General features: G+C 43.8%; 1 protein-coding gene across 1 annotated transcript in view; it reads right to left on the bottom strand.

Moving 5' to 3' along the window:
• Positions 1–24,720, bottom strand: part of TBC1D23 (TBC1 domain family member 23) — a 93,766-nt gene that overhangs the window by 3,970 nt on the left and 65,076 nt on the right. Inside the window, exons 19-25 of the mRNA XM_025375630.1 lie at positions 15,544–15,710; positions 12,104–12,222; positions 11,369–11,489; positions 10,134–10,222; positions 3,793–3,886; positions 3,213–3,287; positions 1,194–1,272 (exon numbers count right to left, since the gene is read on the bottom strand). Of these exons, the coding sequence (XP_025231415.1) occupies positions 1,194–1,272; positions 3,213–3,287; positions 3,793–3,886; positions 10,134–10,222; positions 11,369–11,489; positions 12,104–12,222; positions 15,544–15,710 (744 nt within the window). The remainder of the gene's footprint in view (positions 1–1,193; positions 1,273–3,212; positions 3,288–3,792; positions 3,887–10,133; positions 10,223–11,368; positions 11,490–12,103; positions 12,223–15,543; positions 15,711–24,720) is intronic.

Here is a 24,720-nt window from a genome sequence, read left to right as displayed (position 1 = left end):
GCATCCTCGGGGGCCGGAAATGTTCTGTATGTTCATCTTGGTGGCAGGTGAACACACAAAACTTCACCAACCTATATGCTTAAAATTAGTACACTTTCTTATATTACTTCAACTTTTAAAAATTCTAAAGAAAACCATTATCTCTGACCAGCAGTTCATGGGCTGTAGAGCACTTTACAGACAGACACACACTCACACACACAGTCACACTCATTTTCCCTTCCATCTTACGTCCACCTACGCTATTTGCCCTTTACCACCCCTCAGCCTTAGAAGACTAAGGAAAGGCACCTGTGACCTGCCAAAGATGCTTGTGCAAAGCCCTGGAGTTACAGGTTAGAAGAACAAGAGCTTCTAGTGAGTTTCTTGGCACAGTACCGTCAGGACTAGTAGGACGGTGTGAAGGAGGGGGTAGGATAAGCATCCTGATCTGAATGGCATAGAATCAGCTGGGTACAGACCACAGATCTCTCCCTAGGTCAAGCTAAACTAATCCCTGCCTTTTCATTGGCTGCTGGGGTTCTGAAGACATAAGCTCCGTGGGTCTCAATTTCTCTGTAAAAGTTGCTGGAACTGACTTAAGAGGGAACAATCCACATCTAATCACAGAAAAATGAAATCACTACCCATCTAACACACTGAATATTGAAATGCCAAAACCACAGTTCCGGCAGGGCTGGGGCTCACGCCTGTAATCCCAGCACTTTGAGAGGCTGAGCCGGGAAGATCACTTGAGGCCAGGTGACTGAGACCAGCTTGGTCAACAGAGTGAGGCTCTATCTCTACAAAAAATAAAAAATTAGCGAGGCATGGTGGCACATGCTTGTAGTCCCAGCTACTCAGGAGGCTGAGGCAGGAGGATCTCTTGAGCCCAGGATTTCAAGGCTGTCATGAGCTATGATTATATTATACTACTGCACTCCAGCCTGGGCAACGGTAAGACCCCGTCTCCTAAAAAAAAAAAAAGGACAGTTTCCAAAATCCATGAGGTTGGTACTGTGGCTTCTGAGGAGAAAGTGCCCAGCAGTAGAAGTCCTCCCTACAGCTTCATCCTTTCCAACTGCATTTGGATACAAGGGCATCCTGAGTCAGGGACAGAATCCACATCAGGAAGGCTGGTATGTCCACCCAACTGGAAATCTTTCCACAGAGAGGACATACCGAGAGGCTTGAATATATGGTTCCTTTCTTACCGGCTTCGCTGAAGCAACTCCCAGTGGGCTGGTCCAGTGGTCAGATTAAAAGCTCCTGGATATACCAACAGCTGGCAGCCTTGCGGAGAGAAAAGCCAAAGGACAGTGGATGCAGTGAGCACCCAGCACCACCAGTCCTCCCCACTGTTCCTTAGCCAGCAGGGACTGAACTCAAACTTTCCCAAACACAAGATGTCAGCCAAGTCAGACAGTGCCAGCAGCAATTAAGATATGGCTCTGAATTCCTTTAAAAGTCACACACATATGGACACACAAGAAAAGTGGTATTGATGACCAAAATCACATGTGACCTTGAGACAGAAATAATACAGGATGGTTGCAAGAGAACAGAAAATTCTAGGCAGCAGTTTCATATGACTAGCAAAAAGCAACTGTTGAAATAGCTGTATAAGCTAGGGGCTAAGACCCTGAGAAACCAGGGCTAAGACCCAGTGGACTCAATATGGTGCTGGATTTGACCTAGGTTTCACCTAGGACCTCATTATCCTCATTATAAGCTCATTAACATACTAAATCACACACCCACCAGTGCCATGATAGTTGCAATAAATCTCCATATTTTCACTATTTTCTGACTCATCCTTGAATTCCTCCTTGCAATAGTGTCAACAGCATGGACATGGCTGGGGTCAAGGTCCTACTGGTGTTTGGGGGCCTCCCCTAGCCCACCAGCATCAACTTCACTTAAAAAAAAGTACAGAAAGCCTGGGCAACATAGAGAGACCCCATCTCTACAAAAAATTTAAAAATTAGCCAGGTGTGGTGACGTCCCAGCTACTTGGGAGGCTGAGGTGGGAGGATCACTTCAGCCAAGGAGACCAAGGCTTCAGTGAGCCAGGATCAGGCCTGCACTCTAGCCTGGGTGACAGTGAGACCATGCCTCAAAACAAACAAACAAAAATAAGGTAGAGAACTGTCATTCACATTTCTCTCAGCTCTGGCTGGGCGCAGTGGCTCATGCCTGTAATCCCAGCACTCTGGGAGGCCGAGGCGGGTATACACCTGAAGTCAGGAGTTCGAGACCAGTCTGGCCTCGAAATTATGGCCAGGCGGGTGCATCACCTGGGAGGCGGAGGTTGCAGTGAGTCGAGATCACACCATTGTACTCCAGCCTGGGTGACAAGAGCTAAACTCTGTCTCCCAAAAAAAAACCAAAAACAAAACAGAAACAAAAAAACAAATTTCTCTCAGCTCCATGTATCAGCTCCACATGGCCAATGACCACTTTTTGTAATTCTTTTCAACTGAAATTAGGGGCAGAGTAGTTGCCCTAATGCTTATTGATACATATATCAACAGAGACTACTGACCCCAGAGCCCATGCACCTCCCGCTTCTGAGCAGGCAGTCAAACCATTTCCACCCGCTTCACTTGGTTAAGTGACAGTCTATTTGGAAGTAGCTTCAAGCAGTCTAGTAAGGATGCTGGGATTTGTGGAGTACCACACGAGGGGCTTATAGGTTCTCTCTTCTTACTCCTCATATCATTCCTGTGACTAAACTGAGAACCACACTGCTCTAGAGGTTAAATCATTTCAGCAAAGCACTGTGCCAATTAAAGGGAAGAGTTGGAACTAGAACCCACATCTTTTGAACTGGCTCTTCCCAGACACTGGCACATTTCTCCTCGTCTGGACCGAAATATCACAGACTACATTTCCACTCTACCCAGTGTCTAGGGGTACTGAGTGGTGAAATCCACTTCATTTCTACTGGGCTTCAAGTGACTCTCCGAACACAGGAACAAGAAGGACTCAAGGGTAGACCAGACCTTTATGAGCATAGCTCCTACCTTACATGATGTGTTTAATTACAATCCCTGAAAAACCCTGTTATCCACACACAGCAAAAGTCTGGGAAGCCTCAAGGGGGTGAAAGGGCTGGTGATGGAGAGATGAAAGAGCCCCCTCCCAGCTTTTATTGACTAAGGATCCCACATAGACCAGCCTAGAACCAAGCCTCCAAGCACCCACGTAACACAGCTGCTGCAGTGCCTCACCTCTCTGTGCGTAGATTTGTGCGAGCTCTGCAAACCGCATGTCGTAGCAGATGCCCAGACCCACTCTGCAGTAAGCTGTTTCCAAACAGAAAACGCACACGTGGAAAGTTAATTCCCTACGGCGTGGTGTGGCAGAGGAGCCCCTCCATGACTTAATGATCACAAAACACTGACAGGGATAAATGAACACAGGACCTGAGGACACAGACCATGGACGAGCTCATTCCTACTTGGACTTCATCGCATAAAGACATCATTTACATCAGCAGAGTAAAGATGAGAAATGCATTCTAACTGAATGCTTGTTATCTAGATGGGAGGTACTCAACCATGGCCTAATAGGTATATACTCTGGAAGCCATAACAGGAGGCTACAATCAAATCAAAGGGCAAAAATCATGTCAAATCCTTAGTTCTCAAATAAGGCCGAACTTTCTAGATCTGTGATAATTCTCTGCCTTTCTTACTTACGGTCTTTCAGTGAGGTTATGTGAAGAAATTGGAGAGAGACAAAAAAGAAATAAATACCTGATTGTCTTCTACTGAGATTGCTAACGAGGCAAACTTATCTGGTACATACGAGTATCAAATGTGGAGAAACTATCACCCGGACTCAACGTTTCAGATTCTTGAAATGTAATCTTTCCAGGAACATCAATGTCAAACAGATGGATCTGCGTCACAAAGAATGGATTTGATTGCCTCTTTCCCAGCACGCCAAATGGAATGGCAGTAACGACAACATCTTTCCCGGGGCGGATACAGAAGGTGCTCTAAGATCAACTGTGCAAACAGTACCCCCAGACTGCTCATAATCCACCCCACAAGCTGACTGACACCTTATCAAAATAATTCTACCACAGGGAAGTGGAAAAATGATGCTGTACCTTTTAAAACCCCTATTTTATATGTGGTATGCAAATCAACCTCTAGGTTTCTCATAGCAGGTAACTAATGTGTTGCTTTTTAAAAATATAAATGCTAGGCCGGGCGCGGTGGCTCAAGCCTGTAATCCCAGCACTTTGGGAGGCCGAGACGGGCGGATCACGAGGTCAGGAGATCGAGACCATCCTGGCTAACACGGTGAAACCCCCGTCTCTACTAAAAATACAAAAAATTAGCTGGGCGCGGTGGCGGGTGCCTCTAGTCCAAGCTACTCGGGAGGCTGAGGCGGGAGAATGGCGTGAACCCAGGAGGCGGAGCTTGCAGTGAGCCAAGATCGCCCCACTACACTCCAGCCTGGGCGACAGAGCAAGACTCCGTCTCAAAAAAAAAAAAAAAAAAAAATATATATATATATGCTAAATAAAGACTTCTCAGAGTCAGGCTGGACATGGTGGCTCACGCCTGTAATCCCAGCACTTTGGGAGGCCAAGGTGGATGGATCACCTGAGGTCAGGGGTTTGAGACCAGCCTGGCCAATGTGATAAAACCTTGTCTCTACTAAAAATAGAAGAAAAGTTAGCCGGGGGTGATTGTGCATGCCCATAGTCCCAGCTACTCAGGAGGCTGAGGCAGGAGAATTGCTCAAACCTGGGAGGTGGAGGTTGCAGTGAGCCGAGATCGCGCCATTGCACTCCAGCCTGGGTGACAGAGCAAGACTCTGTCTCAAAAAAAAAGACTTATCAGAATCAAACTGACAAATTGACAGGAGAGGTGGAAAGTGGGTGGGCATTTAAAAATAGGTAAAAATTCTGCAAACCAAATTCAGCAAAAGAATAATGCATCACTTCCAAATTGGATTTATTCAAAGAAAACAAATGCTGTTTAAGATTAGAAAATCAATCGATTTTACTAAAGTAACAAAATAAAGAAGAAAAAAATCACATGATCATCTCAAAAGATGTATGAGCATTTGGTAAACTTCTAAGCCATTCCTGATTTAAAAAACAAAACAGAGGCCAGGCACAGTGGCTCACGCCTGTAATCCCAGCACTTTGGGAGGCCAAGACGGGCGGATCACGAGGTCAGGAGATCGAGACCATCCTGGCTAACATGGTGAAACCCCGTCTCTACTAAAATACAAAAACTAGCCGGGCGTGGTGCTGAGCGCCTGTAGTCCCAGCTACTTGAGAGGCTGAGGCAGGAGAATGGCATGAACCCAGGAGGCAGAGCTTGCAGTGAGCCGAGATCACGCCACTGCACTCCAGTCTGGACGACAGAGCGAGACTCTGTCTCAAAAAAAAAAAAAAGAAAGAAAGAAAAACTTCTAGGAAGGGAACTTTATTAATCTGATCAAGACTATCTACAAAACACCTAAACAAACATCATACTTGATGATGAAATACTGAAAACTCTCCCACTGAGATTGGGAACAAGACAAGGACATCTGCTTGGTACAGGTACCCGAGAGCCTAAACAGAGCAAGAAATAAAAGAAAAGAAGTAAAAACTGTAACAACTGAAAAGAAAAAATGAAATGTCATTATTCTCAGATGATATAATTATGTACCTAGAAATTTAAAAAAATCTATAGATAAATTATTAGAATTAATGAGTGAGTTTAGCAAGGTTGCTGTTTTTTAAATTAAAAAAAAATTTTTTTGAGACAGAGTCATGCTCTGGCACCCAGGCTGGAGTGCAGTGGTGTGATGTTGGCTCACTGCAGGCTTGACCTCCCAGGCTCAAGCAATCCTCCCACCTCAGCCTCCTGAGTAGCTGGGACTACAGGCATACCCCACCCCCACCCCAGCTAATTTCTTTTGTAGTTTTTGTAGAGAAGGGGTTTTGCCATGTTACCCAGGCTGGTCTCCAACTCCTGAACTCAAGCGATCTGCCTGCCTCTACCTCGCAAAGTTCTGGGATTACAGCCAGGAGCCACCGTGCCTCACCACAGAGTCAATATTTTTAAAACTTGCTCTACTTCTATATATTAGCAAGAAACAGAAAATGGGCCGGGCATGGTGGCTCACGCCTGTAATCCCAGCACTTTGGGAGGCCAAGGCAGGCAGATCACCTGAGGTCAGGAGTTCAAGACCAGCCTGGACAACATGGTGAAACCCTGTCTCTACTAAAAGTACAAAAATTTTCCAGACATGGTGGTGTGTGCCTATAATCCCAGCCACTTGGGAAGCTAAAAGAAGAGAACGGCTTGAACCAGGGAGGTGGAGGTTGCAGTGAGCTGAGATCATACCACTGTACTCCAGCCTAAGCGACAGAGCAAGACTCCATCTCAAAAAAAAGACAAAACAACAACAACAACAAAACAGAAAATGAAAAAGCATCTAAAAACACCAATGAGGAATAAATCTCACAAATGTTATACAAAATTATACCCAAAACACTATAAAAAAAAATTGAGAGAAAGTAAAGAAAGCGTAATAAATGTCAGGATATATACCACATTCATGGGATGGAAAACTTAATACTAAAAAGATATATTTCGAAGAGTTGGGTTAATAGCCCAGTGCTGGCTGTCCTTCCAGCAGGTGCACAGTAGCTCCTATCAGACCAGCTCTCTTGTAGTTAACTATGAACTCTGGGCAAAATAAAGGCACGACTACTTAAAGCACTGAAGAATGATGAAAACAAAGCAGACAAAACCTGAAGAGAAGAACACAAACATGTGGAAGCAGGGAACAGCCCTGGATGAACTTCCCGGTTCTATTTACCACTGTTACCCTGAAGCAAGGTCTTAGCTGCTGTGATAAGTGGGGTGAAAATTACCCATAATCACACTGGCTTGAAAACCAGAGCTGGAACCAAGGGAGGAAATCCTGAAATGGAGAAAGCAAAGAGTCAAGAGCCCTAAATTCTACATATAAAATCTTTCTAAATCTCTGGCTGATCACTGAGTTAAACAGAAGTGGGGCAGAACAACCAGATAGAACTGAGCAGCTAAAGTTGCTGCCCACGTTACAAAGAAGATACGAGTTTGGTGTTTGAGTGCGACCAAGTTAACCATCAGTTAAAACAAAATAGTCAACACTTTTTGGAAGACTATAATAGAATCTTGAATCTCTACAACATATAATCCACTATACAATCTTAAATTAGTAGATACTCAAAGAAACAGAAGTGTGACTCAAACTGCAAAGAAAAGGCAATCAAATGAACACAGATCCTGCCATGACCCAGATGTTACAATTTTGTTGTTGTTTGTTTAGACATGAGTTTATTTTCATCAAAGGCCTTTTAAAGGCCTAAGAGTCTCATTCTGTGGCACACAGATGTGATAATTATCAGACTTTAAAGCAGCTATAGAAACTGACTAAGCTCAAGAGTGTAAAGAAAAATATGCTTTTAATGAACCAACAGAAAATATAGAGTACTAAAAACTATAAAAAAGAAACAAAAGGGTATTTCAGAACTGAAAATCTTAATATCTGAATTTTTTTAAATGTCACTGGGTTGGCTTACAGGAAATTGAACAAGACAGAAGAAATAGTGAATAAGTCTGAAAGATCAACAGAAATTAATCTGTAGAAGAGAAGGAAAAAGTATTGGAAAAACAAAAACAGAAAAACAGAGCCTGGTGACCTAAAAAAATATTTGAAAATATAATGTACATATACTGGAGCTCCATAAGAAAAAAGAACAGAAAAATATTTAACAAAATAGTGTCAAAAAAACTTCCCAAACACAGTGAAAGATTTAAGTTTACAGTTTCAGGAAGTACCAAGGAAGACAAAGACAAAGGAAACCACATCTAGGCATATCAAAGTCAAAATACTAAGAACTAAAGATTATGAAAACATCTTGAAAGGAGGAAGAGAAAAACAACAAATTATATCCCAGGGAACAATACAAATTACTACCCACTTCTCATCAGGGAAGGAAAAAAAAAAAAAAAAAAGAGTAGATAACAACCACTAGTGGGGAAAAAAAAAAGAAAACTATCAATCCAAAATTCTATTCCAGCAAAAATATCTTTCAAGAATGAAAACAATGTAAAGACATATTCGTAAAGAAAAACGAACAGAATTCCTAGCTAACAGATCCTCAGTACAAAAATTCTAAACGAGGGCCTTTGGTCTGAAGGATATACCAGATAGAAGAAGGATCTTCAGGAAGGAAAGAAAAACACCAGAAATGATAAATACTTGGATAAGCATAAAGATTGTTTTCTTCTTAATTTCTTTAAAATACATATGATTATTTAAATCAAGTATTACTGTTTTGTTGGATTTATAACATATATACATGGACTACAAATGACAACTATAGCATAAAGAATAAGGGCAGGGGCAGTGGGGTAGAAAAATGGACTTATACCATTATAAGGTTCTTAAATTTCACATAAAGTGATATCATATGAACTCTTAAGTAGCCTATGAAAAGTTAAGGATGCATATTATAATTCCCAGGGCAACAACTGGAAGAAAAAAAAAAAAAAGCAAAGAGGTATAACTAAAAAAATAAATTAAAACAGAACTCTAAAAAATATTCAATGAATCCAAAATAATACAGAAAAGATGAACAGAGGAAAAAAAGTAAAATGTCTGTCTCCCTAAATTCAATCATATCAATAAGTGCATTAAATATAAATGGACTAACCACTTCAATTAAAAGACACAGATTGTCAGAAGAAAGAAAAAATTAAGATACAATTATATGCTGTTGACAAGAGATCCACTTAAAATATGAAAACACATATAGCTTGAGAACAAAGAACTGGAAAAACCATGTACTAGCAAACAGTAGGCATAAGAAGCCTGGAGTGGTTACAGTGATAGCAGAGATAAAGTAGAATTTAAGACAAAAGGTATTACAAGAAAAAAAAGACATTTCATAATGATAAAAGGGTCAACTCATCAAGAGGACTTAATGATACTAAATGTATATGCATTTTTTGTTTTTTGAGACGGAGTCTCGCTCTGTCTCGCCCAGGCTGGAGTACAGTGGCACGATCTTGGCTCACTGCAGCCTCCACCTCCCAGGTTCAAGCGATTCTCCTGTCTCAGCTTCCCAAGTAGGTGGGACTATAGCCATGAGGGACTATAGCCATGAGCCACCACACCCAGCCAATTTTATATATATTTTTTTAAATCTTTTTTTTTTTTTTGAGATGGAGTCTCGCTCTGTCGCCCAGGCTGGAGTGCAGTGGCTGGATCTCAGCTCACTGCAAGCTCCGCCTCCCGGGTTTACGCCATTCTCCTGCCTCAGCCTCCCAAGTAGCTGGGACTACAGGCGTCTGCTACCACACCCAGCTAATTTTTTGTATTTTTAGCAGAGACGGGGTTTCACCATGCTGCCCAGGCTGGTCTTGAACTCCTGACCCCAGGTGATCCACCCACTTCGACCTCCCAAAGTGCTGGGATTACAGGCATGGGCCACTGCACCTGGCCATGTATATGCATTTAATACTAAAAAGATGGCAACTCTTCCCAAAGTGTTCTCTATATACTCAATGAAATACCAATAAAAATTACTATAGGTTGGCTGGGCGCGGTGGCTCATGCCTGTAATCCCAGCACTTTGGGAGGCCGAGGCAGGCAGATCACTTTGGGAGGCCGAGGCAGGAGATCAAGACCATTCTGGCTAACATGGTGAAACCACGTCTCTACTAAAAATACAAAAAATTAGCTGGGTGTGGTAGCAGACGCCTGTAGTCCCAGCTATTCGGGAGGCTGAGGCAGGAGAATGATGTGAACTGAGGAGGCGGAGCTTGCAGTGAGCCAAGATTGCGCCACTGCACTCCAGCCTGGGCCACAGAGCCAGACTCCGTCTAAAAATAAAACCAAAAAAACAACAAAAAAAATTACTATAGGTTGTTCCTTTGCAGAAATTGACAGGCTGTGTCTAAAATTTATATAAAAATGCAGATGGCCGAGAATAACCACCTATGCCAATTAGTTAAAACCCTAATACATGTATGATATAATGAGAGGAACTAGGGGACTTCATAGCAAATTCTTTTTTTTTTCCACACATTGTTGCTGGCTTAAAGATAACAAATTATTCTGCCACACTTCCTACTTACCTTTCTGTACTTTGCTAGTAAAGTTCCATCAGGCCCAAACACAGCACAGGTGTTATATAATTTCCCAGCATCCTCTTCAGGGATAGAGCCTTTCATTGAGAGAAGAAATATACCATAAGAAAAAGAATAGAACAATTCTTTTGTGAGAAAGGGATAAAAGCCTGATAACTTGGTTCCAAAAATAAAGAACCCATCTTTTACGGTTTATTTATTCATTTTGTTTTTAGAATAAGGCAACACCTCATTCTACAATACAGAATAAGTATTCCCTTCTATAGGTTATTTAATCATGGTTTTTTTTTTTTTTTGGTCCTTCTTGAATATGATCTTTCAGAGATAAACTGCAGAGTGTAGATGGGATATGATTAGGTTAGATGCCAAAGACAGGCTTAAAAAATAACCAAACTGTTCCTGAAATTCAGCCATGATCCTGAGCAACACTTAATCTCTAACATTAGGGCAAAATGAAAAATTTCCCATTGCTTAACTTGAATTCACCAGGTCCTGCAACAAAACTGTATCCCAAAAGATGAGAATGTGAAGTCAGAAGCCTCTCCATCACTGAATGCAGTTTCATCTCCAGGCTTCTTGCTTTGCCTTCATTTCTCATTCTTAATATATCATCGTACAGAAAACATTTTATTTGCTCTATTTATAGAACTTTTTCTATGCTTATTTTTTATTTAAGCAAATAAAACCTTTAAACATTTATTCCAAAACCACAAAAATAAAGTTACCTTTATGTATGTGGCCTCTATGGAAAAAAATTTTTTTCTCAATCCTCTATTAGTATAACAAAAAACATGCCTGGCATGATGGCTCACGCCTGTAATCCTAGCACTTTGGAAGGCCAAGGTGGGCAGACTGCTTGAGCCTAGGAGTTCAAAACCAGCCTGGGCAACATGGTGAAACCCCGTCTTTACAAAAAAATACAAAAATCAGCCAGGCATGGTGGCACACACCTGCAGTCCCAGCTACTCAGGAGGCTAAGAGGTGGGAGAATCACTTGAGCCTGGTAGGGTGAGGCTGCACTGAGCCATGATCACACCACTGCACTCCAGCATTGGTGACAAAGCAGGACCTCACCTCAAAAAAAAAAAAAAAAAAGAAACTCTCTGCTTCAGCTTCCCAAACTGAAGCTTCCCAAGTAGGGAATCCAGGTGCACGCCACCACACCTGGCTCATTCAGATGTTTTTAATGTTTAGGCCATTATACCTTGTGGGTATGAAGTTACCTCCAATGAGATATATGTTGCATTCCTTTGCTACTTCAGAAAGCTTCTGTGTGGATTCACCAGGAATTTTCTCTGCATATTCAGGAAAATATTTCGTTCCATACGGAGAATTAAAGCATTCCTAGAAAAATATTGGCAGAGAAAAAAAAAAAAAAGATCAAAACACCCATCCATTTTAAAGTTCTGCTGTAAGAGGCCATAGCTGCTGCTTCTAGCTCTGCTTTCAGTCGAAGGGTTAAAACACAGCTAATAAGAAAAACACTGACATCTCAAGGGTAAACAGCCTGTAGTCACAGGCAAGACTACAAAGCTAGCCTAGTGGGTTAGAAGAGACAAGTCACATGGGCTCTCCCAGAGTTCATTTAAAAAAAAAAATGTTGGCGGCTCAGTGCTAAAACCAACATAGTCTGGTCCTATAAAGACTTAATTATATAAGGAACAAAGTGTGCAAGCACTGAGTATTTCAGTTTTCCGTATGTCCCTCGAAATACTAGGATTTTGGCTGCTTCATCTGAACAAAGAGGAAGACCCAAAAGCTAAAGACCTATGACCGTGTTGGCACATCCTACCTTACAAAGACCCTTGCTAAGGTCATCCTCCAGTTAAACACAAAACAATCTATGGGCTCCAAAGGACACTGCTCGACCCCAGGATACAAGAGGACCACCAGAGCTAGCAAACACTGTTCTGCTGGGTCTACAGAGCCCAGAACAGGATGGCTGCCCCCATACTGACCGGCAAAGAAACTATTTTGGCTCCTTGCGTTGCCGCCTCCCGGATAAAGCTACAAGCTCGAGTGACGTTATCTGATTTGACGGAAGAAATTTGAAGCTGGATGAGGGCCAGGCGGAAAGCTGAGGACAAAGACAAAAGAAAACAGCTGTCAGAAGCTTGAACTGCTGGATTCAGACAGAGCCATGGTTCTCAAATGGAAGGCAATTATGTCCCCTGGGGAACATCTGACAAAGTCTGAAGACACCTTTGATGCCACAACTGATGAGGTATGAGTGGCATCTAATGAATAGAGACCAAGGATACTGCCAAACTTCCTACAATGCCTAGGACAACCCCCTCCAGAACAAAGAATGATCCTGTCCAAAATGTCAATAGTGCTAAAGTCTATCTGGGGATAGAGCAATATGCATGGGTAAAGTCCCATGCCAAGCACAAGAATCTAGAGCGAACCAGCTTCTTACTATGCAGTGTAGGGAATGAAATGAGAATATGGCTAAAGTAAAAAGACTGGGTTTGAATATGGTCCTGTCCCTTACTATTTGTTCTTGGACCTCTCGCCTATCTCCAATCCATATACTGAGCATGTCCCAGCACAGAAAGTGCAATTCCTTGGAAGTTGCTCATGTGCTTCCCATGGGCAGCCCAGCTTGTGGGAAGGGAAGATGTCTGTCTCAGTTTCCCCACTACTGGCTGGGTCACAGCACATTGATCCGGCTGCTGGCAGAGGGAAACCCTGGCAGCCCGTGAGCTGCACACATGCCTACTCACAGGACAGGGGTCCCAGGTACCTGTAAAAGTCTGCACTTACCCCATAAACATTCCTGTGTCCAAGAGAACATGACATTAAACAGCAAATAACACCATGAAAGGTTGAGAGAGATACTGCAGGAGGAAAAGCTAACAGCACTTTTTCTTGCTCTCTGAACAAGGGGATTGGGCCCCACAAATGATGTAGCCAGCCCTGACAAGGTCTGTGCTCAGCCCTGGAGCAAGGAGGCTGGCGGCTCTTCCAAGCTTATTCCTTCCTGGAGGTGGTAGCTAGACATCTCTTTGCTTTTCTTCTGTTTTTTAGAGTTCCCTTTTAGCTTTTATGAAAATCACTTTCCATGAGCTAATATTTTTAACTTTGAGGCAGGGTCTTGTTCTGTCACCTAGGCTGGAGTGCAGTGGCACAAACATGGTTCACTGCAGCCTCCACCTCCTGGGTTCAGGCAATCCTCATGTCTCAGCCTCTTATGTAGTTGGGACCACAGGTATGCACCACCATGCCTGGCTAATTTTTAAATTTTTTTGTAGAGACAGGATCTCACTTTGTTGCCCAGGCTGGTCTCGAACTCCTGGGCTCAAGCAATCCTCCTGCCTCAGCCTCTCAAACTGCTGGGATTACAAGCATGAGCCACCACGCCTGGCCAGATAATAATTTTTAATATAAAATTTTCTGCCGGGTGTGGTGGCTCACACCTGTAATCCCAGCACTTTGGGAGGCCAAGGCAGGTGGATCACCTGAGGTCAGGAGTTTGAGACCAGCCTGGCCATCATGGTGAAACCCTCTTTCTACTAAAATTACAAAAATTCTCTATTAAAAATACAATAATTAGCTGGGTGTGGTGGCAGGCACCTGTAATCCCAGCTACTCAGGAGGCTGAGGCAGGAGAATCACTTGAACCTGGGAGGTAGAGGTTGCGGTGAGCCAAGATCACGCCACAGCACAACCTGGACGACAGAGTTAGACTCAGTCTCTAAAATAAATAAATAAATAAATTTCCTTGTTCCAGTTACTAGTGTTGTCTCCACGTTCTGCCTGGACCCTGATGGATACATAGTTCCTGCTCACGGTCTGGTGGGACTCCGCAGTAAAGGATCCAAAGCACATCATAACCTCTGAAGCTCTGCGAAACTTCAGGAATTATTAGTAATGGCCTGCCCAAACTCCCCATCCCACCTCTGCCCCAGTCTGAAAATCCTACCATTAGAGAGCTATCTCTTTGGGTGTTTCCTGTAACAATGCAAATGTCTCCAGAAGCGGCAACGATGATAAACCTGGCCTCTGATGAGGGCCTGTTCGGCTCAGGGTTAACTAAAAGGAAAACTCAGATGTCCCATTCCTCCATCTATCCTAACTATAGTGAGAAGCACTAAATTTAACCCTGAAGGCAGCCTGCTACATAGTTACAGAATCTGAAGGGATACAAAGGAAACTTAAACAGGAAATAACAGCTGGGATTATTCTGGGGCAAACAGATATTTTGAGCTGTTACCAGAACAGCAGACAAATCCACTAAATGTCTCCCCTCCATTTCCCGGGGTTAAGCCACCCTCCCACCTCAGCTTCCCAAGTAAGCTGGGACTACGGGGGCGTGCCACCACGCCGGGCTAATTTTGTATTTATTTTTAGTACAGACAGGTGTCGCCATGTTGCCTAGGCTGGTCTCCAACTCTGACTCCTGAGCTCAAGCGATCCTCGTGCCTCAGCCTCCCAAAGTGTTACTATTACAGGCGTGAGCCACGTGCCTGGCCATGTCTCTTCTTCTGAGGGTGGGAAAGATAAAGCTCACCATGGCTATGCTGATGGCTTCCTCTCCCACACATCTCACCCACAAGGGCGGGGTCCTCAACTAAGCTTAGGACTGCCTGTCATTCTGCAAATGACCCACTCTACAGGCGTGCTGCAGCAGGGAGACCCCGCCACTGGGCAGTTTCTCATGCTAAGGATGAGACGCCAGTCACTCCGTCTCATCTGTAAAGTGACACAATGACTTTTAAGGCTGCCCTAATATTCATCATAATCTAATAGGAAGGCCCAACAAAGGGGAGGAAAAAAAAGAATAAAACACTGTGAGCGAAGGAACCAACAAGGGAATAAAATTTAAAGCAATGTGCCAGGTCCTTCACACATAAACTTCTGTGAGGTATCATTAACATCATTTTACAGATAAAGAAACGGGGCTTGCAGGCAGAAAGCTGCACAAAGTCACTGAACAAAGTAAGTGACACAGCAAGAATCCAAGTCAAAATCTGGAGCTGGAAAGTGAGGGGGGAAAGGAAGAACCGCCTGGGCACCTTTGTGCAGGGCGGGGCTGGAGGAGGTCACGCAACTTGAAAACACCCAAGGGAGTCGGATCCTACCACCGCGGCCCACACCGTGCAGAAATACACGTCCGTCAGCCTCTCTCAAGCAGGACGCGGCGGGTGCCGGCGCGGCCCGGGCGGCCTGGTGCTTTCTGGGCCTCGCCCGCCACCCCGGAAGCCTGGAATCCCGGGAGTGCGCCCGGCAGCCCCGCCGCGCGATCCCGGACCCACGCGGACGCCCGCATCAGGGAAGGCCGAGCACGGCGGGGACGCGGGGCCGGGGGCTGAGCCGGCCAAGCCACCGCCGGCGCCGCTCCAAAGCCTCCCCTCCGGCCCGAGCTCGAGCTGCAGCGCGCGGCCGCGCCACTTACCGGCCATGGCTCTCCCGACAAGCACCACCTGCGGCGCGGGCCGAGCGCTGGAGTCCGGGCGGACCTCGGCGACGCTACGGTGGGCGGGGCCCGCGTCAGAGGCCCCGCCCCACCCCGCCTCCCGGCCCGGGCCCGGAGTAGAGGGGTCTGTGTTCATTCTAGTGCGCCTGGAACACCAGGACTGACCAACGAGAAGTTACCACAGTCCGGAAAAAGCATGCCTCGAAAGGCAAAGGGCAAAAGGGAACAGCCCAAGTCGAGGTGGTGTGCTGGTGAATGTTTAACAACCGAACTTTTCAGGGTAGAAAGCCCTGATTTGTAGCGTTTGCTGATTCTCCGCAAAAGGACTAACTTTTAGCTGGTTGAATCAACTCTGTGGCCAGGGTAACATTGTATGCTGATAGGCTTGAGCTATTTGAACAAGTCGCAGTGACGGGGATGGAATGACCCTGGTTGGTTTAGGCACGCGAGACGTCTGTAGGATCTGACTACAAGGCTGCTAGACCAACGGGAAAGATGCTGAGGGTTCAACGCGAGGCCCTCAACGAGTCAGTCCTCGAATACACTGTCATCTCTTTGCTAATATTCTTTTTTGTTTTGTTTGTTTTAGACAGGGTCTCGCTCTGTCACCCAGTCAGGAGTGCAGTGCAGCAGTCTCGGCTCATTGCAGCCTCGATCTCCCAGGCTCAAGCTATCCTCCGTTCTCAGCCTCCCAAGTAGCTGGGATTATAGGCACATGCCACCACTCCTGGCTATTTCTATTTCGATTTCTTTCTTTCCTTTTTTTTTTTTTTTAAGTTTTTTACTTTTAGTAGTGATAGGGTCTTGCTGTGTTGCCCAGGCTGGTCTCAAACTCCTGAGCTCAAGACCCTACTGCCTTAGCCTACCAAAGTGCTGGGATTTATAGGCGTGAGCCGCTGAGCCCAGCCTATAGACTCTGATTTTTGCATTTTTATTTATTAGATTGCTTTTTAATTTTCGTGTTTTGTGGTTTTGTGCCTTGTCAAACTTGTGGAACAAAATTCCAAAACTTACCACCTTTTGGAATGCCCCAGAATAGTTTATACTGAAACAGATCCTGGTTTGTGAAAGAACACTATAAAAACATTTTGGGGGCAACTAGGCAGATTTAAATATGAATGAGATATTCGATGCTTTTATGAATTATTTTGTGTGCTATATGTTGTGATTGTGCCAATGTCTTTATTCTTAGAAAATGAGGACGTATTTAGGGATGAACTGTCAGAATGTTTGACTTGAAAATCATCAGCAAAAAGAAAATACATAAGATAAAGCAGATATGGCAAAATGTTAATTATTAAATCTAGGAGGAGGATACAGGTGTTCATGGTACTAGATTAAAACTTTGTAGAAGTTTAAAATTTTAAGCTTTCATAACAAAAAATTGGGGGGAAATACGTAGCAGTTATGGTCTTTCTGCAGCTTAAGAGACTATCTGGACTTGGCTTTGTAGCAGGAAGACCTTTAAAACCCTTTTAATTTCTGCTATGCTCATTAACCTATGAGGTTTCAGGGTCAACCTTTGGTCACGGACAACCTGTGAAAAAAAAAAATTCATCTAGACTTCCAATTTTATTGGCATAACATTATATCTAATAGTGGTCCTAAACCTGGCTGGACATGTTATTTGAAGTGCTTGTTCAAAATGCAAATTATTTCAATTTTTTAGAAATGGATTCTTACAATGTTGCCCAGGCTGGTCTCAAACTCCTGGGCTCCAGTGATCCTCCCACTTTGGCTTCCCAAAGTGCTGGCCTTTTAGGCATGAGCCGTGGCATCCAGGTGGAGATGCCCAGTAGGCAACTGGACCAAAGCCTCAAGCTCAGAAGATGTCTGGGCCGGAAATTGACTTAGGAGTCCTCAGCAGTTTTAACTGAGAGGAAGCTCTGAATTTGGATGAGAACACACAAGCGGAGTGTGAAAGGCACATGCGGAAGAAGAAGGGACTGTGGAGCCTGGAAAGGAGCCATTAGAGAAGGACCAGGCTGAGTGCAGTGGCTCAGGCCTATAATCCTAGCACTTCGGGAGGCCGAGGCAGGTGGATCACGAGGTCAGGAGTTCAAGAACAGCCTGACCAGCATGGTGAAACCCCGTCTCTACTAAAAATACAAAGATTAGCTGGGCGTGGTGGCACATGCCTGTAATCCCAGCTACTCAGGAGGCTGAGGCAGCAGAATCACTTGAACATGGGAGGCGGAGGTTGCAGTGAGCCGAGATCATGCCACTGCACTCCAGCCTGGGTGACAGAGTGAGACTCCATTTCAAAAAAAAAAAAAAAAAAAAAAGAGAGAGAGAGAAGCAGGACCAGGAGAAGGCCATCAAGACCAAAAGCCTATGGGTACTGTCCCTCTGTCACATGCAGGGAAACTGCTGACTTGGGCACTATGGGTGTTCTGGGCACTAGGGTTGTTCCTAGAGAAGGAAAAGCTAAATGAAAGTGTGTTTTTTACACCTTTCTTTAGAACTTTCTGGGCATAGGCCGGGCGCGGTGGCTCAAGCCTGTAATCCCAGCACTTTGGGAGGCCGAGACGGGCGGATCACGAGGTCAGGAGATGGAGACCATCCTGGCTAACATGGTGAAACCCCGTCTCTACTAAAAAATACAAAAAACTAGCCGGGCGAGGTGGCGGGAGCCTGTAGTCCCAGATACTCCGGAGGCTGAGGCAGGAGAATGGCGTAAACCCGGGAGGCGGAGCTTGCAGTGAGCTGAGATCCGGCCACAGCACTCCAGCCTGGGCGACAGAGCGAGACTCCGTCTCAAAAAAAAAAAAAAAAAAAAAAAAAAAAAGAACTTTCTGGGCATAATGGAAAAACTAGTCACTGGGTTCTGGTTCTGGTTCTGGCTCTGACACTGGGATGTTAATACCTAGGGCAAATCACCTCACCCTCAGGACCTTTTCCTCACCTATATGTAAAAGGATTTAGAGATAATGGAAGAAGAATCTGGCTGAAGGGTGAAGTTTGTGCAGCCCTGCCCGCCACCACTCCCCTCACTGTCCCTTCTCTGCAGCAGCTCTGCCTTGTCTCCATGTTCCTGTTCATCTGACATATGAAAATAGGCCAAAAAACAAAACTACCGGCCCAAATGGATCTTGAAAGCCCAGCTAAAAATCTGGTGTGCCTTTTCAGTCTCTATTCTCATTTCTACCCATGTCTCACAGGCTTAATGACCATTTCCAGGCTGTTACTAGTCAGATTTTAATTTTTACTCCAGAGGACCTATTTCAACATCTCCAGCTGCCACCATCTCTATTTACATATGTTAACATCAGTTCAAACTCAACTATGTGAAGCTAAGTGTATCACCTCCAAGAGCTTCTCCACCCAGCACTTACAGGCACCACAATTTATGCCCAGTTTTCTAATTCTCCCTGCTTTCCAGACCTCCAAGAAAATCTAAGTCACTTCAGTGACTTTCGAGTCTTTCATTCCCCGCCTCTGGTAAGGGACAGGGCTCTTCTTACTCTCCTGAAATGTCCCTGATTCCTCCTTTCAGTTCCCACCACCACCATCCACAGGTAGGCCTTGCTCACCTTGGGGAGACTGCTATAGGCACTTCCTAACTGGTCTCTCCTTTCCGTCAGCATTCCTCCAGCTGCCGCTTCATAGCATGAGTTGAGTCTGCGGGAACATGAGCTCAGTTTTTGGGGGAGAGGTGGATATGTGTTCCAGGAAAACTCTCCGTGTTTTTCCTCTGCTCTTACATCACCATCACAGCAATCATCAACACGGAAGAATTCTGTGACCAAATGTGAGGGGGTTCCTCCCTACCACCAAGCAGTGGACACCATCTGGGTATCCTCCTCCTCAGTTCCAACACTGTCTACCTGAGGAAGACACACCAGGCACCAGCCATATGTCTTGGACTCCAGAACTTCTGACAACCACTTTCAAGTTGGGGTTGCTATGACCCCATCTCTGGGTTTCAATGATTTGCTGGAGCAGCTCACGGAACTCACGGAAACATGTTTCCTGGTTTATTATAAAGGATGTTGCAAAGGCTACAGATGAAGAGGTGTAGGGCAAGCTATGGGAGGAGGGGCACAAAGCCTCCAGGCCCTCCTGGGCACACCACCCTCCAGAACCTCCACGTGGTCAGCTATCCAGAAGCTCTCCAACCCCAGTTCTCTTGGGCTTCTACGGGAACTTCATGTCATCAGCATTCCTTCCTCCAAGGCATAGCGCAGGAGCTCTCAGGAGAGTTTTAAGGCCCAGCCTCTGCAAGGTTAGAGTCCTGCCTTGGGGCAGGTGAAAAGGAGAGCAGGAGAGGCGGGGAGATTCTGTTTCCTGGGGCCTGCCCCTGAGGCCTAACACACCTGGCATTCTAACAAAAGACTTAACAAGGCTATAGGAGTCAGGGACTGTGCTTGAAAACGTGTGTATGTATGTGTGTGAATACCTCGTAACACCACAATATGCAAATGCTAACAGCAGTCAGAAATTAGGGGCTGAAAATCAGAACTGCAGTCATTTGCAGAGAATAAGAGAAGAAATCTATGAGTAGATGCAATCCGAGAAGGAAACAGTATGATACTACAGAAAGCAAAGGATCAAACTTGGGAATTATCATAATTAGTTAGAACGGTGTACAGCGAGGAGTCAAAGAGTGTGTATGCATCTAAATATACACATACATGAATAGATACATAGAATTTTTAAATTTCTGATGCAGTTCTCTGCAAATCAGGAGACCTGAGTTCAAAACAGTACTGACACACCATGTAACTTTGGACAACTTGCTTAATGTTGGGAAACCAACTTAATATTCCCATGTGGGTTAGACAGGTACCTGTGCAGTAAAGCTGGCAACCTGAAGAGAAAAGCAAGTATCGAGAAGGCCACTAGCTCTGGCCTACTGTTTCCAGGACAGCAAACAGCAAAGAGGTGGCACAGTAGAGCAGTTATGACCATGAACTCTTCCGCATGGATGTAAGTCTTCATTTCCCTAGGGTAAATACCTAGGAGAGGGATTGCTGGGTTGTATAGTAAACGTGTTTCTTTATAAGAAATTGCCAAACTGTTGTCTAGAGTGTCTGTACCACTTTGTACACCCACCAGCAATGTATGAATGTTCTAGTTGCTCCCTCCATATCCTCACCAGCACTCGGTATTGTCATTTTTTGTTTTTAATTTTAGCCAGTCTAACTGGTGTGTAGTAGCATCTCATTGTGGTTTTTACTTTTCCCCAACAGCTAATGATGATCTTTTCACATGCCTATTTGCCACCCATGATTCTCTGAAGAAATGCTTCTTTTCCCCATTGTTTTGTTTTCTTATTGTTGTAGTGAAAATTTTTGTATATTCTGAACACAAATCCTTTGTTGGTATGTTTTGCAAGTACAGTATTTTCCCCCAGTATGTAGCTTGTCTTTCCCTTCTATTAAGTGTCTTTTGCAGAGCAAAAATTTTAAATTTATTTTTAATTAATTTTTTTTTTTTTTGAGATGGAGTCTCGCTCTGTCACCCAGGCTGGAGTGCAGTGGCGCGATCTCGGCTCACTGCCACCTCTGCCTCCCGGAGTCAAGCGATTCTCTTACCTCAGCCTCCCGAGTAGCTGGGATTACAGGCGCACACCCCCAAACTCGACTAATTTTTGTATTTTTAGTAGAGAGGGGGTTTCACCATGCAGGCCAGGCTGGTCTCTTAACTCCTGACCTCATGATCTGCCCGCCTCAGCCTCCCAAAGTGCTGGGATTATAGACGTGATTCATTCTTATGGATTGTGCTTTTCATATGTCTAACAACTATGGCCTCACCCAAAATCATGAAAATTTTCTCCTGTTTTCTATTAGTTTTATAGGTTTACACTGCACATTTAGCTGTATGATCCATTGAGTTAATTTTTGTATAAGGTTTGAGATATAAAGGGTGAGGTTAATTTCTCTGTATGTGGGTATCTAGTTGTTCCAACACCATATGTTGAAAAGACTACCCTTTCTCAATTGAATTGCCTTTGAAACTTTGCTCAAAACCACTGCCCATTATTTGTGGGAGTCTATTTTTTTTTCATTTTATTTTAATTATTTCCATAGGTTATTGGGGAACAGGTGGTCTTTGGTGACATGAGTAAATTCTTTGGTGGTGATTTGTGAAATTTTGGTACACCCATCACCTGAGCAGTACATTCTGCACCCAATTTGTAGTATTTTATCCCTCACCCCCTTCCCACTCTTTCCCCGAGTCCTCACATTCCATTGTCTCATTCTTATGCCTTTGCATCCTCATAGCTTAGCTCCCACTTATGAGCAAGAACGTATGATGTTTGGTTTTCCATTCCTGAGTTACTTCACTTAGAATAATAGTCTCCAATATTATCCAGGTCTCTGCGAATGCCATTCATTCATTCCTTTTTATGACTGAATAGTATTCCATCATATATATACATATATATATATCCACTTGTTGATTGATGGGCATTTGAGCTGGTTCCATATTTTTGCAATTGCAAATTGTGCTGCTATAAACATGCATGTGCAAGTTATCTTTTTCTTATAATGACTTTTTTTTTTTTGAGATGGTATCTTGCTCTGTCACCCAGACTGGAGCGCAATGGCGTGATCTCAGCTCACTGCAACCTCCACCTCCTGCGGTCAAGCAATTCTCCTGCCTCAGCCTCCCAAATAGCTGGGATTATAGGCGCCCACCACCATGCCCAACTAATTCTTGCATTTTTAGTAGAGACAGGGTTTCACCTTTTTGGCCAGGCTGGTCTCAAACTCCTGACCTCAGATGATCCACCTGCCTCAGCCTCCCAAAGTGCTGAGATTACAGGTGTGAATCACCATGACCAGCCAATGACTTCTTTTCCTCTGGGGAGATACCCGGCAGTGGGATTGCTGAATCAAATGGTATTTCTACTTCTAATTCTTTAAGGAATCTCCAGTTTTCCACCGTGGTTGTACTAGTTTACATTCCCACCAGCAGCATAGACGCATTCCCTGTTTACAGCATCCATGCCAATATCTATTATTTTTTAATTTTTTGATTATGGCCATTCTTGGAGGAGTAAGATGGTATCACATTGTGGTTTTGATTTGCGTTCCCCTAATCATTAGTGATGTTGAGCATTTTTTCATGTTTTTGGCCATTTGTATATCTTCTTTTGAGAATTGTTTATTCATGTCCTTAGCACACTTTCTTTTGTGGTAGAACACAATTTTACTTTTTATATGTCCTGAATTTTTTATTATTATACTTAAGAGCACAAACATTAATATTATATTACATTCTAGGGTACATGTGCACAATGTGCAGATTTGTTACACATGTATACATGTGCCATGTTGGTGTGCTGCATCCATTAACTCATCATTTACATTAGGTATTTCTCCTGCTATCCCTCCCCCTCACCCCACCCCACGACAGGCCCCAGTGTGTGTTCCCTACCCTGTGTCCAAGTGTTCTAACTGTTCAATTCCCACCTGTGAGAACATGTGGTGTTTGGTTTTCTGTCCTTGTCACAGTTTGCTCAGAATGATGGTTTCCAGCTTCATCCATGTCCCTACAAAGGACATGAACTCATCCTTTTTTATGGCTGCATAATATTCCATGGGCACACTTTTTGATAGGATTTTTTTCTTGCTAATTTGAGTTTGCTGTAGATTCTGGATATTAGTCCTTTGTCAGATGTGTAGATTGTGAAGATTTTCTCCCACTCTGTGGGTTGTTTACTCTGCTGATTGTTCCTTTTGCCATGAAAAAAGCTCTTTAGTTGAATTAAGTCCCAAATATTTATCTTTGTTTTTATTGCATTTGCTTTTGGGTTCTTGGTCATGAAATCCTTGCCTAAGCCAGTGTCTAGAAGGGTTTTTCTGATGTTATCTTCCAGAATTTTTATAGTTTCAGATCTTAGATTTAAGTCCTTGATCCTTAAAAGTCCTCGGTAAAAAAAATATTTCTATTAAGCACTACATAACACACTGCATGCCACATAAAACTCTGCATAACATTCTCGCAGGGGTAAGTGACCATAGCTGAATTCTTTTCTCATCAATCAGGAAAATGAAAATGCTTCCTTAATCAATGTTCTCCACTCTCTGACACATAATAGCAACTCCAAAAATGTGCCTCTCTTTCCATCAAACTCCACTGATATGAAAAATGGGCAACCTGTTTTTCCTTGCCCAGTTAGTGAACTTGCGGGTGTACCCAGTGGCCACTCTAGGGATCGCTATAATCAACAAGACACAGTAACAAGTATTGGCAAGCAAGTGGAGAAATCACTCATATTGCCAGTGGGGAAGTAAAGTGGAATAGTTTGGAAGTTCCTCGAAAAGTTAAACATGGAATTAACATACAACTCAGTAATTCCACTCCTAGGTAAATATCCAAAAGAACTGAAAACGTGTAACACAAAAATTTGTACACAAATGTTCACAGGGCATTATTCATAAAAGCCAAAAAGTGGAAGAAACCCAAATGTCCACCATCTGATGAATAAATGAGTTATATCTATACAATAAAATACTATTCAGCCACAAAAAATGAAATTCTGATACATGCTACAATGCAAATGAAGCTTTAAAATATTATGTTTTGAGGTTGGGCATGGTGGCTCATGACTGTAATCCTAGCACTTTGGGAGGCTGAGGCGGGCAGATCACTTGAGGTCACAAGTTCGAGACCAGCCTGGCCAACATAGCAAAACCCTGTCTCTGCTAAAAATACAAAAATTAGCCGGGTGTGGTGGCACACACCTGTAGTCCCAGTTACTCGTGAGGCTGAGGCAGGAGAATTGCTTGAACAGGGAAGGTGGAGGTTGCAGTGAGCCGAGATCTTACCACTCCACTCCAGCCTGGGCGCCACAGTGGGACTCCATTCACCGCCCCCCACCCAAGAAATATATATATATATGTTTTGAAGAATTAGATGTGATTTAAAAATTAGAAAAACAAAATATGTATATTAAGTGAAAAAAGCTGGCAATGTATGATTCCTTTTATAATGAAATGTCCGGAATCCACAGAGACAGAAAGTAAAATGGTGCTTGGTAAGGGTTGGAGGGAAGAGGAAAGGAGAGTGACTATTAACAGGTATAGATTTGTTCTGTTTTTCTGAGGTGACGAAATGTTCTAGAACTAGAGTTGCACAACTCTGTGGATATTCCAATAACTACTGAAAAGGGGGAACTTTAAGGCATGTGAATATTTCAATAAG

This window comes from Theropithecus gelada, chromosome 2 (genome assembly GCF_003255815.1).
Source record: "Theropithecus gelada isolate Dixy chromosome 2, Tgel_1.0, whole genome shotgun sequence".
Taxonomy (NCBI): domain Eukaryota; kingdom Metazoa; phylum Chordata; class Mammalia; order Primates; family Cercopithecidae; genus Theropithecus; species Theropithecus gelada.
The sequence above is the reverse complement of the archived record's forward strand: the minus strand, read 5'-3'. Positions and strand labels throughout refer to the sequence as shown.